Source organism: Pseudophryne corroboree, chromosome 10 (genome assembly GCF_028390025.1).
Source record: "Pseudophryne corroboree isolate aPseCor3 chromosome 10, aPseCor3.hap2, whole genome shotgun sequence".
Lineage (NCBI taxonomy): Eukaryota > Metazoa > Chordata > Amphibia > Anura > Myobatrachidae > Pseudophryne > Pseudophryne corroboree.
The window spans coordinates 8,927,810-8,945,281 of record NC_086453.1 but is presented as its reverse complement, the minus strand read 5'-3'; the positions used below and the strand labels follow the sequence as shown (position 1 = coordinate 8,945,281).

At 54.2% G+C, this 17,472-nt stretch overlaps 1 protein-coding gene across 1 annotated transcript in view; it reads left to right on the top strand.

Annotated features, from left to right (window-relative positions):
- The window catches only part of ARHGEF19 (Rho guanine nucleotide exchange factor 19), a 127,354-nt gene that overhangs the window by 103,685 nt on the left and 6,197 nt on the right, over window positions 1-17,472 (top strand). The window contains exons 11-13 of the mRNA XM_063942088.1: window positions 4,407-4,496; window positions 4,582-4,745; window positions 13,788-13,946. Of these exons, the coding sequence (XP_063798158.1) occupies window positions 4,407-4,496; window positions 4,582-4,745; window positions 13,788-13,946 (413 nt within the window). The remainder of the gene's footprint in view (window positions 1-4,406; window positions 4,497-4,581; window positions 4,746-13,787; window positions 13,947-17,472) is intronic.

Here is a 17,472-nt window from a genome sequence, read left to right as displayed (position 1 = left end):
ATAATCAGTTCCAACTGTGTCAAAGTAGTGGAGCCCCAGGTGCAATGGGAAAGTCAGTGTCACTGCACAGTTGTACTGATTACTGGTATATTTAGCAGTGGCCAGCCCGTCAGGGGAAGCGATCGGAGGAGCTCCTTCTTGCCAGCCTCTGCTTGCGATTTCACAGATAGCTCCTTCATGCTGCGGCGCCGGCTGGCTACTTGTGCCAGTGCACTCACTGCACTGTGCTGTCAGAAAAATGGTGTCAGTGAGGCCCTGACACTCTGAGCGGCCTCACATTGCACACACGGAGCTTGCAGCCCCCGGACATCCCGCATCTGCACCAGCTACTCCAGGTGAAGTGGGGCGATGCAGCACTGTCTACTGATTACCTACAGCGGGAGCTGCGCAGCCCGGCCGGCTCCTGCTGGAAGGTAGTTGTCGGGTCTCGGTGGGGCGTTGAGCGGGTCCCGGGTAGGGGGGTGGCGGCGGGCAGATCCGGAGCTGTACTCCCAGTCGCAGAGGAGGGTGCTGGCGGCAGAGCGGCAGTGGAGCCGGATGAGCGGGGCCAGTCTGTCAGCCCTGCAGCACAGATTCATGTGCTGGCGGGGAGCAGGATTCAAAGCGGGAGATGCTGCAGGCTGTGATTGGATGGAGACTACAGGAGGTGATTGGCCGAGGAAACAGCCAGTCACCTCCTGCATTCCGCTGACAGGCTTAACACATGCAAACACATATTCAAATGAGCGCGTCCTGTGGGACCCGCTCATCTTCTAAATGTGAGTCCCGGGCGGCTGTTTCTGGGTAAAATACGCGCCATAGCGCGTTTTTGCGATCACTGACAATAATGCACATGACACAATATGCACACACCGTAATGCCCCCTACACATTATGCCACACACCGTAATGCCCCCGACACATTATGCCACACACCATAATGCCCCCGACACATTATGCCACACACCGTAATGCCTGTGACACATTATGACAGGAATCGCAATGCCCGTTATACATTATGCTACACACTGCAATGTCCGTGATACATTATGCCACACACCGTAATGCCCATTACACATTAAGTTCTACAGTAAGGCTTCCAATTACTTTTAAATTACCTGCTCGTTGCCAGGGGTTTCATGCTCTTGGTTCCATGCACGGTGCCAGGATGTCATGCTCGTTGCCAGGGGTTTCATGCACTGGGTGTCATGCTCGTTGCTAGGGGGTAGTGCTTGTTGCTAGGGCCGTGCTCCCAGTGCCACATATGCTCCCAGTGCAGATATTCCCCCACAGTGCCAGGTATATGCACCTAGTGCCAGATATTCCCCCACAGTGCCAGGTATATGCACCCAGTGCCAGATATTCCCCCACAGTGCCAGGTATATGCACCCAGTGCCAAATATTCCCCCACAGTGCCAGGTATATGCACCCAGTGCCAGGTATATTCCCCCACAGTGCCTGCTTCCCCCCCAGTGCCAGGTATATGCCCCCAGTGCCGGGTATATGCCCCCAGTGCCGGGTATATGCCCCCCCAGTGCCAGGTATATTCCCCCAGTGCCAGGTATATGCCCCCCCAGTGCCAGGTATATGCCCCCCAGTGCCAGATATTCCCCCCCAGTGCCAGGTATATGCCCCCCCAGTGCCTGCTTCCCCCCCAGTGCCAGGTATATGCCCCCAGTGCCGGGTATATGCCCCCCCAGTGCCAGGTATATGCCCCCAGTGCCGGGTATATGCCCCCCCAGTGCCGGTTATATGCCCCCAGTGCCAGGTACATGCCCCCAGTGCCAGATATTCCCCCCCAGTGCCTGCTTCCCCCCCAGTGCCAGGTATATGCCCCCAGTGCCGGGTATATGCCCCCAGTGCCGGGTATATGCCCCCCCAGTGCCAGGTATATTCCCCCAGTGCCAGGTATATGCCCCCCCAGTGCCAGGTATATGCCCCCCAGTGCCAGATATTCCCCCCCAGTGCCAGGTATATGCCCCCCCAGTGCCTGCTTCCCCCCCAGATATGCCCCCCCAGTGCCGGTTATATGCCCCCAGTGCCAGGTACATGCCCCCAGTGCCAGATATTCCCCCCCAGTGCCTGCTTCCCCCCCAGTGCCAGGTATATGCCTCCAGTGCCGGGTATATGCCCCCCCCAGTGCCAGGTATATGCCCCCAGTGCCAGGTACATGCCCCCAGTGCCGGGTATATGCCCCCCCCAGTGCCAGGTATATGCCCCCAGTGCCAGGTACATGCCCTCAGTGCCGGGTATATGTCCCCAGTGCCAGATCTGCCCCCCCAGTGCCAGGTATATGTCCCCAGTGCCGGGTATATGCCCCAGTGCCTGCTCCCCCGGCCCCCCCCCTATGTGTTGGAGGGACACGAGAGCATCGCGCGTCTCTCCTGTGTCCCTCCTGGCTCTCCCCCGGCTGGTCTAATAATGGAAGTGCCGTTCGTGAGCCAATCAGAGCTCACGAACGGCACATGCTTCCTTAGACCAGCCGGGGGAGAGCCAGGAGGGACACAGGAGAGACGCGCGATGCGCTCGTGTCCCTCCAACACATAGGGGGGGGGGGAGCAGGCACCGCAGGGAGGGAGAGGAGATCGCAGATTGACATGCGGACGCTCGTCCGCATGTCAATCTGTTCTAAATCAGTGGCGCCCCCGCAGCCCCTCGCCCCCAAGCCACCGCGAGGACTGCGGGGGCAGTAGTTACGCCACTGCTCCTAATAATGTAACAAGCCGCACAGCGGATATTAGTAAATGTCCAAATTCCTTGTTTGTAGGAGACGTTTTTGGGCAATTTCTTTTTATGATATTATTTTAGTTTTAGGCAGTTTTACGAGCGGTGTTGAATAACGTAACAAGACTTCTCATTGGGGGTAATTCTGAGTTGATCGCAGCAGGAACTTTATTAGCAGTTGGGCAAAACCATGTGCAGTGCATGTGGGGCAGATGTAACATGTGCAGAGAGAGTTAGATTTGGGTGGAGTGTGTTCAAACTGAAATCTAAATTGCAGTGTAAAAATAAAGCAGCCAGTATTTACCCTGCACAGAAACAAAATAACCCACCCAAATCTACCTCTCTCTTCACATGTTACATCTGCCCCACCTGCAGTGCATATGGGCCCTCATTCCGAGTTGTTCGCTCGTTGCCGAATTTCGCTATATTGCGAGTAGTCGCTTACTGCGCATGCGCAATGTTCGCAGAGCGCACGCGCTTAGTTATTTTACTCAAAAGTTAGGTATTTTACTCACGGCATTACGAGGATTTTTCTTCGTTCTGGTGATCGTAATGTGATTGACAGGAAGTGGGTGTTTCTGGGCGGAAACTGGCCGTTTTATGGGTGTGTGTGAAAAAACGCTGCCATTTCTGGGAAAAACGCGGGAGTGGCTGGAGAAACGGGGGAGTGCCTGGGCGAACGCTGGGTGTGTTTGCGACGTTAAACCAGGAACGAAACTGACTGAACTGATCGCAGTGTAGGAGTAAGTGTCGAGCTACTCAGAAACTGCTAAGAAATTTCTATTTGCAATTTTGCGAATCTTTCGTTCGCAATTCTGCTAAGCTAAGATTCACTCCCAGAGGGCGGCGGCTTAGCGTGTGCAATGCTGCTAAAAGCAGCTAGCGAGCGAACAACTCGGAATGAGGGCCATGGTTTTGCCCAACTGCTAACAAAATTCCTGCTGCGATCAACTTGGAATTACCCCCATTGTACATTTATTCACCTCATATGTATACATGTAATCCATAGTATGGCCTTGGTAAAGTCCCCCATACTCGTCTAAGCATTTGTTCCAGTAAAACTAAATAAGTATGCCCTGAACACCTATACACACTAGGGTTCATTTTATGTCAGGAGCCAGTTAACCTACCAGTATATTTTTGGATTGTGGGAGGAAACCGGAGTACCCGGAGGAAACCCACGCAAGTACGGGGGGAACATACAAACTCCACACAGTTTGGGCCATGGTGGGAATTGAACCTATGACCTCAGTGCTGTGGGGCAGTAATGCTAACCATTATAGGGGTGCCGCTGTGGAACTTCCCTCTCCGCCATGTTAAGGACTTCTCCCTTCTCCCCACCCGCCCACCCACCCCCTCCAGAGGGTAGTAGTTTATGTCCTGGAGCAAAGGGTGGAGGTAGTCCATGACCCGGCGGAGGGTGAGGACCCGTTGTAGCACCCCGTCTCAGCTCCTGCGCCCGCCTGTGCTTACCATTACAATATCTGTACTGCCCATAATCTCACCCAATGTGAGCGGAGATATCCTTAGAGGAAATACTCTGGTATAAACTGTCAGTGCCCTTTTATTACCATCATTAAGTATTTCTGGAATGACGGCCATTTTCCTGCGCAGTACACAGCTAGTAGCAGGCAAGCAGCATTATATAGACGTGGGCCTATGGGGTCTCCATGGTGAATGTAACGGCCGTCTCTTCTCGCACAGCTGGTGAAGGAGTGCAATGCCAGCGTACAGTCCATGAAAAGGACAGAGGAGCTCATTCACCTCAATAAGAAGATTCACTTTGAAAGTAAGGTGAGGACGGGTTAGTGCTCCGGGTGGGGGTCTGTATCAGACACCCGGCAGAAGCCCCCACTGACTGTGTCTCTCTCTCCTGCAGATCTTCCCTCTGATCTCCCAGTCTCGCTGGCTGGTGAAACACGGGGAACTGGTGGAACTGGACATGCAGATTCCCAATGCTGCCGGCTCCCGCTTCAAGCTCAGCCCCAAGCCGGTCTACCTGCATCTGTTCAATGACTGCCTGCTGCTCTCCAGGAAGAAGGAGTGAGTGTGGCACTGGCCAGGCGGGGACTGGTGGGATAACACAGGTGTACTGGAACTAGTGGGATTGGCACTGGTGATACAGGTACTGGTGTGTTTGGCCAATGCAGGACTGGCACTGGTGAGAGTAGTACTGGTATGACCAGCACATAGTGTGATTGGTGCTGGAGGAACTGGCAGTGGTGGGATTGACCACAATAGTAGTGGCACTGCTGGGATTTATGCTGGCAGGTCTGGCACTGGTAGGACTAGCACTGGTGGGAGTGGCACTGGTAGGACTAGCACTGGTAGGACTGGCACTGGTGGGAGTAGCACTGGTAGGGCTAGCACTGGTGGGACTGGCACTGGTGGGACTGGCACTGATAGGGCTAGAACTGGTGGGACTGGCACTGGTATGACTAGCACTGGTGGGACTGGCACTGGTAGGACTAGCACTGGTGCGATTGGCACTGGTGGGACAGGCACTAGTGGGAGTATCACTGGTAGGTCTAGCACTGGTGGGAGTGGCACTGGTAGGGCTAGAACTGGTGGGAACGGCACTGGTAGGACTAGCACTGGTGGGAGTGGCACTGGTGGGACTGGCACTGGTAGGAGCTCTGGTGGGACTGGCACTGGTAGGGCTAGCACTGGTGGGACTGGCACTGGTAGGGCTAGCACTGGTGGGACTGGCACTGGTAGGACTAGCACTGGTGGGACTGGCACTGGTGGGACTGGCACTGGTAGGACTAGCACTGGTGGGACTGGCACTGGTGGGACTGGCACTGGTAGGACTAGCACTGGTGGGACTGGCACTGGTAGGACTGGCACTGGTAGGACTGGCACTGGTAGGACTAGCACTGGTGGGAGTGGCACTGGTAGGGCTAGCACTGATGGAGTGGCACTGGTGGGACTGGCACTGGTAGGACTAGCACTGTTGGGGCTGACACTGGTTGGCATGGCACTGGTAGGACTATCACTGGTAGGAGTGGCACTAGTGGGACTAGCACTGGTGGGACTGGCACTGGTAGGGCTAGCAATGGTGGGACTGGCACTGGTAGGAGCACTGGTGGGACTGGCACTGGTAGGGCTAGCACTGGTGGGACTGGCACTGGTGGGACTGGCACTGGTAGGACTAGCACTGGTGGGACTGGCACTGGTGGGACTGGCACTGGTAGGACTGGCACTGGTAAGACTAGCACTGGTGGGAGTGGCACTGGTAGGGCTAGCACTGATGGAGTGGCACTGGTGGGACTGGCACTGGTAGGACTAGCACTGTTGGGGCTGACACTGGTTGGCATGGCACTGGTAGGACTATCACTGGTAGGAGTGGCACTAGTAGGACTAGCACTGGTGGGACTGGCACTGGTATATCTGGCACTGGTAGAGCTAGCACTGGTGGGACTGGCACTGGTAGGACTAGCACTGGTGGGACTGGCACTGGTATATCTGGCACTGGTGGGGCTAGCACTGGTGGGACTGGCACTGGTAGGACTAGCACTGGTGGAACTGGCACTGGTAGGACTAGCACTGGTAGGATTGGCACTGGTAGGGCTAGCAATGGTGGGACTGGCACTGGTAGGAGCACTGGAGGGACTGGCACTGGTAGGGCTAGCACTGGTGGGACTGGCACTGGTGGGACTGGCACTGGTAGGACTAGCACTGGTGGGACTGGCACTGGTAGGACTGGCACTGGTAGGACTGGCACTGGTAGGACTAGCACTGGTGGGAGTGGCACTGGTAGGGCTAGCACTGATGGAGTGGCACTGGTGGGACTGGCACTGGTAGGACTAGCACTGTTGGGGCTGACACTGGTTGGCATGGCACTGGTAGGACTATCACTGGTAGGAGTGGCACTAGTAGGACTAGCACTGGTGGGACTGGCACTGGTATATCTGGCACTGGTAAAGCTAGCACTGGTGGGACTGGCACTGGTAGGACTAGCACTGGTGGGACTGGCACTGGTATATCTGGCACTGGTGGGGCTAGCACTGGTGGGACTGGCACTGGTAGGACTAGCACTGGTGGAACTGGCACTGGTAGGACTAGCACTGGTAGGATTGGCACTGGTAGGACTGGCACTGGTAGGGCTAGCAATGGTGGGACTGGCACTGGTAGGAGCACTGGTGGGACTGGCACTGGTAGGGCTAGCACTGGTGGGACTGGCACTGGTGGGACTGGCACTGGTAGGACTAGCACTGGTGGGACTGGCACTGGTGGGACTGGCACTGGTAGGACTGGCACTGGTAAGACTAGCACTGGTGGGAGTGGCACTGGTAGGGCTAGCACTGATGGAGTGGCACTGGTGGGACTGGCACTGGTAGGACTAGCACTGTTGGGGCTGACACTGGTTGGCATGGCACTGGTAGGACTATCACTGGTAGGAGTGGCACTAGTAGGACTAGCACTGGTGGGACTGGCACTGGTATATCTGGCACTGGTAGAGCTAGCACTGGTGGGACTGGCACTGGTAGGGCTAGCACTGGTGGGACTGGCACTGGTATATCTGGCACTGGTGGGGCTAGCACTGGTGGGACTGGCACTGGTAGGACTAGCACTGGTGGAACTGGCACTGGTAGGACTAGCACTGGTAGGATTGGCACTGGTAGGACTGGCACTGGTAGGGCTAGCAATGGTGGGACTGGCACTGGTAGGAGCACTGGTGGGACTGGCACTGGTAGGGCTAGCACTGGTGGTACTGGCACTGGTGGGACTGGCACTGGTAGGACTAGCACTGGTGGGACTGGCACTGGTGGGACTGGCACTGGTAGGACTGGCACTGGTAAGACTAGCACTGGTGGGAGTGGCACTGGTAGGGCTAGCACTGATGGAGTGGCACTGGTGGGACTGGCACTGGTAGGACTAGCACTGTTGGGGCTGACACTGGTTGGCATGGCACTGGTAGGACTATCACTGGTAGGAGTGGCACTAGTAGGACTAGCACTGGTGGGACTGGCACTGGTATATCTGGCACTGGTAGAGCTAGCACTGGTGGGACTGGCACTGGTAGGACTAGCACTGGTGGGACTGGCACTGGTATATCTGGCACTGGTGGGGCTAGCACTGGTGGGACTGGCACTGGTAGGACTAGCACTGGTGGAACTGGCACTGGTAGGACTAGCACTGGTAGGATTGGCACTGGTAGGACTGGCACTGGTAGGGCTAGCAATGGTGGGACTGGCACTGGTAGGAGCACTGGTGGGACTGGCACTGGTAGGGCTAGCACTGGTGGGACTGGCACTGGTGGGACTGGCACTGGTGGGACTGGCACTGGTGGGACTGGCACTGGTAGGACTGGCACTGGTAGGACTAGCACTGGTGGGAGTGGCACTGGTAGGGCTAGCACTGATGGAGTGGCACTGGTGGGACTGGCACTGGTAGGACTAGCACTGGTGGGAGTGGCACTGGTAGGGCTAGCACTGATGGAGTGGCACTGGTGGGACTGGCACTGGTAGGACTAGCACTGTTGGGGCTGACACTGGTTGGCATGGCACTGGTAGGACTATCACTGGTAGGAGTGGCACTAGTAGGACTAGCACTGGTGGGACTGGCACTGGTATATCTGGCACTGGTAGAGCTAGCACTGGTGGGACTGGCACTGGTAGGACTAGCACTGGTGGGACTGGCACTGGTATATCTGGCACTGGTGGGGCTAGCACTGGTGGGACTGGCACTGGTAGGACTAGCACTGGTGGAACTGGCACTGGTAGGACTAGCACTGGTAGGATTGGCACTGGTAGGACTGGCACTGGTAGGGCTAGCAATGGTGGGACTGGCACTGGTAGGAGCACTGGTGGGACTGGCACTGGTAGGGCTAGCACTGGTGGGACTGGCACTGGTGGGACTGGCACTGGTGGGACTGGCACTGGTGGGACTGGCACTGGTAGGACTAGCACTGGTGGGAGTGGCACTGGTAGGGCTAGCACTGATGGAGTGGCACTGGTGGGACTGGCACTGGTAGGACTAGCACTGGTGGGAGTGGCACTGGTAGGGCTAGCACTGATGGAGTGGCACTGGTGGGACTGGCACTGGTAGGACTAGCACTGTTGGGGCTGACACTGGTTGGCATGGCACTGGTAGGACTATCACTGGTAGGAGTGGCACTAGTAGGACTAGCACTGGTGGGACTGGCACTGGTATATCTGGCACTGGTAGAGCTAGCACTGGTGGGACTGGCACTGGTAGGACTAGCACTGGTATATCTGGCACTGGTGGGGCTAGCACTGGTGGGACTGGCACTGGTAGGACTAGCACTGGTGGAACTGGCACTGGTAGGACTAGCACTGGTAGGATTGGCACTGGTAGGACTGGCACTGGTAAGGCTAGCAATGGTGGGACTGGCACTGGTAGGAGCACTGGTGGGACTGGCACTGGTAGGGCTAGCACTGGTGGGACTGGCACTGGTGGGACTGGCACTGGTAGGACTAGCACTGGTGGGACTGGCACTGGTGGGACTGGCATCGGTAGGGCTAGCACTGGTGGGAGTGGCACTGGTAGGGCTAGCACTGGTGGAGTGGCACTGATGGGACTGGCACTGGTAGGACTAGCACTGTTGGGGCTGACACTGGTTGGCATGGCACTGGTAGGACTATCACTGGTAGGAGTGGCACTAGTAGGACTAGCACTGGTGGGAGTGGCACTGGTGGGACTAGAACTGGTGGGACTGGCACTGGTAGGACTATCACTGGTGGGACAGGCACAGGTACATACCCTCCAACATGACCCGCCCCACTAGATACAAAATGCTCTGTTTCTGGACTTCCCTCTTCATTTATTATTGCCATCACCTGTGAAGAAACACCTTTCTTATCATTTAACTAGTTCGACACAGGTGCTGGCAATCATACATTAAGAGGGAATTCCAGGAACAGAGCATTTTGTACCTAGTGGGGCGGGTCATGTTGGAGGGTCTGCTGGTAAAGCTGGCACTGGTATAGCTAGCACTGGTATAGCTGGAACTGGTAGGATTAGCACTGGTGGGAGTGGCACTGCTAGGACTAGCACTGGTGGGAGTGGCACTGGTAGGACTGTCACTGGTGGGACTGGCACTGGTAGGGTTAGCACTGGTGGGTCTGGCACTGGTGGGTCTGGCACTGGTAGGGTTAGCACTGGTGGGAGTGGCACTGGTAGGACTATCACTGGTGGGACAGGCACTGGTATAGCTGGCACTGGTAGGGCTAGCACTGGTATAGCTGGCACTGGTAGGGCTAGCACTGGTGGGAGTGGCACTGGTAGGACTAGAACTGGTAGGACTGTCACTGGTGGGACTGGCACTGGTAGGACTAGCACTGGTGGGAGTGGCACTGGTAGGGCTAGCACTGGTGGAGTGGCACTGGTTGGCATGGCACTAGTAGGACTAGCACTGGTGGGAGTGGCACTAGTAGGACTATCACTGGTGGGACAGGCACTGGTATAGCTGGCAATGGTAGGGCTAGCACTGGTGGGTCTGGCACTGGTAGGACTAGCACTGGTGGGAGTGGCACTGGTAGGACTAGAACTGGTGGGACAGTCACTGGTGGGACTGGCACTGGTAGGGTTAGCACTGGTGGGACTGGCACTGGTGGGGTTGGCAGGAAATGGTTTATAAGACTTGTGCTGCACATCTCAGGCCTCAGAGACTGGGCCGATCACCTGTGAGGCTCCTATGTCACTATATGCAGCAGTATATGAGCCGCCATGTAGTAATGAAGAGGCCACGCCGGGTTGCGCTGCAGGTGAACAGTTGGAACAGCTCTCAGCATCATCCTGTATCCAAGCAGAAGTCTGATCTCTGACGTAACCCTCCGCCTTGCAGTCCCCTACAGAGCAATGGTCCAGGTTGCTAAGCAACAGCCCTCTGCTAAAAATACCGGAAAATCCAGATAAAATCCAGGACACGATTCTGCTTCGTGTTCATCTCTCAGTAGACAGAGCCGCAGACGGGGCTCGCTGTCAGGGGTCAGGCAGCGATGGCCAGCCCAGGAGTGCCCACTTACCATAGGGTATTCCTCACCTATCCCCCTGGCCCAGATATCTCATACAGTGTGACGTCTTCACTCCTACGTATAGAGCCCTGACCCCGACTCTCTCCTCTGTATATGATGTCTCCTAAATTGTTTCCAGGTTTGCATTTGAGGCACAAAGGGCCTAATTCAGACCTGATCGCTAGCAGGCGATTTTTGGAGTGCTGCGATCAGATAGTCGCCGCCTACAGGAGGAGTGTATTTTCGCTGTGTAAGTGTGCGATCGCATGTGCAGCCGAGCGGTACAAAAAAGTTTTGTGCAGTCTCTGCGCAGCCCAGAACTTACTCAGCCGCTGCAATCATAACAGGCTGATTGGGGCCGGATTTGACGTCAGACACCCACCCTGCAAACACATGGACACACCTGCGTTTTTACGGACACTCCCTGAAAACGGTCAGTTGCCACCAACAAACGCCCTCTTCCTGTCAATCGCCTTGCAAACGCCCGTGCGAATGGATCCTTCGCACAAACCCAGCGCTGACTGGCGATCCACTGTGCTGCCGTCCATTGCGGCTGCGCATTGCGGTGCATACACATGCGCAGTTTGGATCTGATCGCACACTGTGCGAAAACGCAGACTAGCGATCAGGTCTGAAGCACCCTCTAAATTTTCACACCATCATGTCGCTGTTTGGCGATGTGCGTGGGTATTGCGGTGTATACGCATGCGCAATAGTTCGAAAATCGTCCGCTGCGCGAAAATGCACAGCAGCGACCAAGTCTGAATCAGGCCCAAAATGTGTTGAATTCTGAATTGTCATGTTTGTGTTATTTACTATTCATATATTATATATGTTTGTGTTATTTACTATTCATATATTATATATGTTTGTGTTATTTACTATGCATATATTATATATGTTTGTGTTATTTACTATTCATATATTATATATGTTTGTGTTATTTACTATGCATATATTATATATGTTTGTGTTATTTACTATCCATATATTATATATGTTTGTGTTATTTACTATTCATATATTATATATATTTGTGTTATTTACTATTCATATATTATATATGTTTGTGTTATTTACTATTTACTATCCATATATTATATATGTTTGTGTTATTTACTATTCATATATTATATATGTTTGTGTTATTTACTATCCATATATTATATATGTTACTGTTATTTACTATGCATATATTATATATATTTGTGTTATTTACTATCCATATATTATATATGTTTGTGTTAGTTACTATTTATATATATATATATATATATATATATACACTGCTCAAAAAAATAAAGGGAACACTTAAACAACACAATGTAACTCCAAGTCAATCACACTTCTGTGAAATCTAACTGTCCACTTAGGAAGCAACACTGATTGACAATCAATTTCACATGCTGTTGTGCAAATGGAATAGACAACAGGTGGAAATTATAGGCAATTAGCAAGACACCCCCAATAAAGGAGTTGTTCTGCAGGTGGTGATCACAGACCACTTCTCAGCTCCTATGCTTTCTGGCTGATGTTTTGGTCACTTTTGAAAGCTGGCGGTGCTTTCACTCTAGTGGTAGCATGAGACGGAGTCTACAACCCACACAAGTGGCTCAGGTAGTGCAGCTCATCCAGGATGGCACATCAATGCGAGCTGTGGCAAGAAGGTTTGCTGTGTCTGTCAGCGTAGTGTCCTGAGCATGGAGGCGCTACCAGGAGACAGGCCAGTACATCAGGAGACGTGGAGGAGGCCGTAGGAGGGCAACAACCCAGCAGCAGGAAGGAACAGGAGGAGCACTGCCAGAGCCCTGCAAAATGACCTCCAGCAAGCCACAAATGTGCATGTGTCTACTCAAACGATCAGAAACAGACTCCATGAGGGTGGTATGAGCGCCCGACGTCTACTGGTGGGGGTTGTGCTTGCAGCCCAACACCGTGCAGGACGTTTGGCATTTGCCAGAGAACACCAAGATTGGCAAATTCGCCACTGGCGCCCTGTGCTCTTCACAGATGAAAGCAGGTTCTCACTGAGCACATGTGACAGACGTGACAGAGTCTGGAGACGCCAAGGAGAACGTTCTGCTGCCTGCAACATCCTCCAGCATGACCGGTTTGGCAGTGGGTCAGTAATGGTGTGGGGTGGCATTTCTTTGGGGGGCCGCACAGCCCTCCATGTGCTCGCCAGAGGTAGCCTGACTGCCATTAGGTACCGAGATGAGATCCTTAGACCCCTTGTGAGACCATATGCTGGTGCGGTTGGCCCTGGGTTCCTCCTAATGCAAGACAATGCTAGACCTCATGTGGCTGGAGTGTGTCAGCAGTTCCTGCAAGACAAAGGCATTGATGCTATGGACTGGCCCGCCCGTTCCCCAGACCTGAATCCAATTGAGCACATTTGGGACATCATGTCTCGCTCCATCCACCAACGCCACGTTGCACCACAGACTGTCCAGGAGTTGCCGGATGCTTTAGTCCAGGTCTGGGAGGAGATCCCTCAGGAGACCATCCGCCACCTCATCAGGAGCATGCCCAGGCGTTGTAGGGAGGTCATACAGGCACGTGGAGGCCACACACACCACTGAGCCTCATTTTGACTTGTTTTAAGGACATTACATCAAAGTTGGATCAGCCTGTAGTGTGTTTTTCCACTTTACTTTTGAGGGTGACTCCAAATCCAGACCTCCATGGGTTAATAAATGTGATTTCCATTGATAATTTTTGTGTGATTTTGTTGTCAGCACATTCAACTATGTAAAGAACAAAGTATTTAATAAGAATATTTCATCCATTCAGATCTAGGATGTGTTATTTTAGTGTTCCCTTTATTTTTTTGAGCAGTGTATATTTGTGTTATTTATATTCATATATATATATATATATATATATATATAATTTACATGTATGCTGTATTATTTGCTATTGCTATATATTATGTTTGTAATGTTTTTTTTTACTTTTGATATATTGTCTACTTGTGACAAATCATTTACTTTTCTTGCATTGAATATATATTTGTGTTATATATTATTCCTAGATTGTAAATGTTTGCGTTGTGATATTTAATATTAATATATTGTATGTTTGTGTTGTTACTTGCTCTCCGCAGGTTGGGCAGATTCGCCGTCTTCGCTCACGCCCAGGTGTGTGACCTGAAGGTGACGGATCTGAGCTGGAAACTACAGGAGGTGCCGGGTGAAGTGTTCCACGTCCAGCTGTGCCACGAGCAGAGACCCAAACACCAGGTCCTACTAAGAGCGCAGAGCGAGTGAGTGCGGGCAGAGTAATGGGTGGGTGCAGTGACGGGGGCACAGAGTAATATGTGGGGTAGCAGAACAATGGCAGGACAGAGTGAGGGGCAGAGTAATGGGTGGGGGAGCAGAGCAATGGCGGGACAGAGTGAGTAAGGGGCAGAGTAATAGGTGGGGGAGCAGAGCAATGGCGGGACAGAGTGAGTCAGGGGCAGAGTAATGGGTGGGGGAGCAGAGCAATGGCGGGACAGAGTGAGTCAGGGGCAGAGTAATGGGTGGGGGAGCAGAGCAATGGCGGGACAGAGTGAGTCAGGGGCAGAGTAATGGGTGGGGGAGCAGAGCAATGGCGGGACAGAGTGAGTCAGGGGCAGAGTAATGGGTGGGGGAGCAGAGCAATGGCGGGACAGAGTGAGTCAGGGGCAGAGTAATGGGTGGGGGGGCAGAGCAATGGCAGGACAGAGTCAGGGGCAGAGTAATGGGTGGGGGAGCAGAGTAATGGCAGGACAGAGTCAGGGGCAGAGTAATGGGTGGGGGAGCAGAGTAATGGCAGGACAGAGTGAGGCGCAGAGTAATAGGTGGGGGAGCAGAGTAATGGCAGGACAGAGCCAGGGGCAGAGTAATGGGTGGGAGAGCAGAGCAATGACAGGACAGAGTCAGGGACACAGTAATAGGTGGGGGAGCAGAGTAATGGCAGGACAGAGTCAGGGGCAGAGTAATGGGTGGGGGAGCAGAGCAATGGCGGGACAGAGTGAGTCAGGGGCAGAGTAATGGGTGGGGGAGCAGAGCAATGGCAGGACAGAGTCAGGGGCAGAGTAATAGGTGGGGGAGCAGAGTAATGGCAGGACAGAGTGAGTCAGGGGCAGAGTAATAGGTGGGGGAGCAGAGTAATGGCAGGACAGAGTCAGGGGCAGAGTAATAGGTGGGGGAGCAGAGTAATGGCAGGACAGAGTGAGTCAGGGGCAGAGTAAAAGGTGGGGGAGCAGAGTAATGGCAGGACAGAGTGAGTCAGGGGCAGAGTAATAGGTGGGGGAGCAGAGTAATGGCAGGACAGAGTGAGTAAGGGGCAGAGTAATGGGTGGGGGAGCAGAGCAATGGCAGGACAGAGTCAGGGACACAGTAATAGGTGGGGGAGCAGAGTAATGGCAGGACAGAGTGAGGGGCAGAGTAATGGGTGGGGGAGCAGAGCAATGGCAGGACAGAGTCAGGGGCAGAGTAATAGGTGGGGGAGCAGAGTAATGGCAGGACAGAGTCAGGGGCAGAGTAATGGGTGGGGGAGCAGAGCAATGGCGGGACAGAGTGAGTCAGGGGCAGAGTAATGGGTGGGGGAGCAGAGCAATGGCAGGACAGAGTGAGTCAGGGGCAGAGTAATAGGTGGGGGAGCAGAGTAATGGCAGGACAGAGTCAGGGGCAGAGTAATAGGTGGGGGAGCAGAGTAATGGCAGGACAGAGTCAGGGGTAGAGTAATAGGTGGGGGAGCAGAGTAATGGCAGGACAGAGCCAGGGGAAGAGTAATAGGTGGGGGAGCAGAGTAATGGCAGGACAGAGTGAGTAAGGGGCAGAGTAATAGGTGGGGGAGTAGAGCAATGGCAGGACAGAGTCAGGGACACAGTAATAGGTGGGGGAGCAGAATAATGGCAGGACAGAGCCAGGGGCAGAGTAATAGGTGGGGGAGCAGAGTAATGGCAGGACAGAGTGAGTCAGGGGCAGAGTAATAGGTGGGGGAGCAGAGTAATGGCAGGACAGAGCCAGGGGCAGAGTAATGGGTGGGAGAGCAGAGCAATGACAGGACAGAGTCAGGGACACAGTAATAGGTGGGGGAGCAGAGTAATGGCAGGACAGAGTCAGGGGCAGAGTAATGGGTGGGGGAGCAGAGCAATGGCGGGACAGAGTGAGTCAGGGGCAGAGTAATGGGTGGGGGAGCAGAGCAATGGCAGGACAGAGTGTGGGGCAGAGTAATAGGTGGGGGAGCAGAGTAATGGCAGGACAGAGTCAGGGGCAGAGTAATGGGTGGGGGAGCAGAGTAATGGCAGGACAGAGTCAGGGGCAGAGTAATGGGTGGGGGAGCAGAGTAATGGCAGGACAGAGTGAGGGGCAGAGTAATAGGTGGGGGAGCAGAGTAATGGCAGGACAGAGTCAGGGGCAGAGTAATAGGTGGGGGAGCAGAGTAATGGCAGGACAGAGTCAGGGGCAGAGTAATAGGTGGGGGAGCAGAGTAATGGCAGGACAGAGTGAGTCAGGGGCAGAGTAATAGGTGGGGGAGCAGAGTAATGGCAGGACAGAGTCAGGGGCAGAGTAATAGGTGGGGGAGCAGAGTAATGGCAGGACAGAGTGAGTCAGGGGCAGAGTAAAAGGTGGGGGAGCAGAGTAATGGCAGGACAGAGTGAGTCAGGGGCAGAGTAATAGGTGGGGGAGCAGAGTAATGGCAGGACAGAGTGAGTAAGGGGCAGAGTAATGGGTGGGGGAGCAGAGCAATGGCAGGACAGAGTCAGGGACACAGTAATAGGTGGGGGAGCAGAGTAATGGCAGGACAGAGTGAGGGGCAGAGTAATGGGTGGGGGAGCAGAGCAATGGCAGGACAGAGTCAGGGGCAGAGTAATAGGTGGGGGAGCAGAGTAATGGCAGGACAGAGTCAGGGGCAGAGTAATGGGTGGGGGAGCAGAGCAATGGCGGGACAGAGTGAGTCAGGGGCAGAGTAATGGGTGGGGGAGCAGAGCAATGGCAGGACAGAGTGAGTCAGGGGCAGAGTAATAGGTGGGGGAGCAGAGTAATGGCAGGACAGAGTCAGGGGCAGAGTAATAGGTGGGGGAGCAGAGTAATGGCAGGACAGAGTCAGGGGTAGAGTAATAGGTGGGGGAGCAGAGTAATGGCAGGACAGAGCCAGGGGAAGAGTAATAGGTGGGGGAGCAGAGTAATGGCAGGACAGAGTGAGTAAGGGGCAGAGTAATAGGTGGGGGAGTAGAGCAATGGCAGGACAGAGTCAGGGACACAGTAATAGGTGGGGGAGCAGAATAATGGCAGGACAGAGCCAGGGGCAGAGTAATAGGTGGGGGAGCAGAGTAATGGCAGGACAGAGTGAGTCAGGGGCAGAGAAATGGGTGGGGGATCAGAGTAATGGCAGGACAGAGTGAGTCAGGGGCAGAGTAATAGGTGGGGGAGCAGAATAATGGCAGGACAGAGCCAGGGGCAGAGTAATAGGTGGGGGAGCAGAATAATGGCAGGACAGAGCCAGGGGCAGAATAATAGGTGGGGGAGCAGAGTAATGGCAGGACAGAGTGAGTCAGTGGCAGAGAAATGGGTGGGGGAGCAGAGTAATGGCAGGACAGAGCGAGTCAGGGGCAGAGTAATGGGTGGGGGAGCAGAGTAATGGCAGGACAGAGCGAGTCAGGGGCAGAGTAATAGGTGGGGGAGCAGAGTAATGGCAGGACAGAGTGAGTCAGGGGCAGAGTAATAGGTGGGGGAGCAGAGTAATGGCAGGACAGAGTGAGTAAGGGGCAGAGTAATAGGTGGGGGAGTAGAGCAATGGTAGGACAGAGTGAGTAAGGG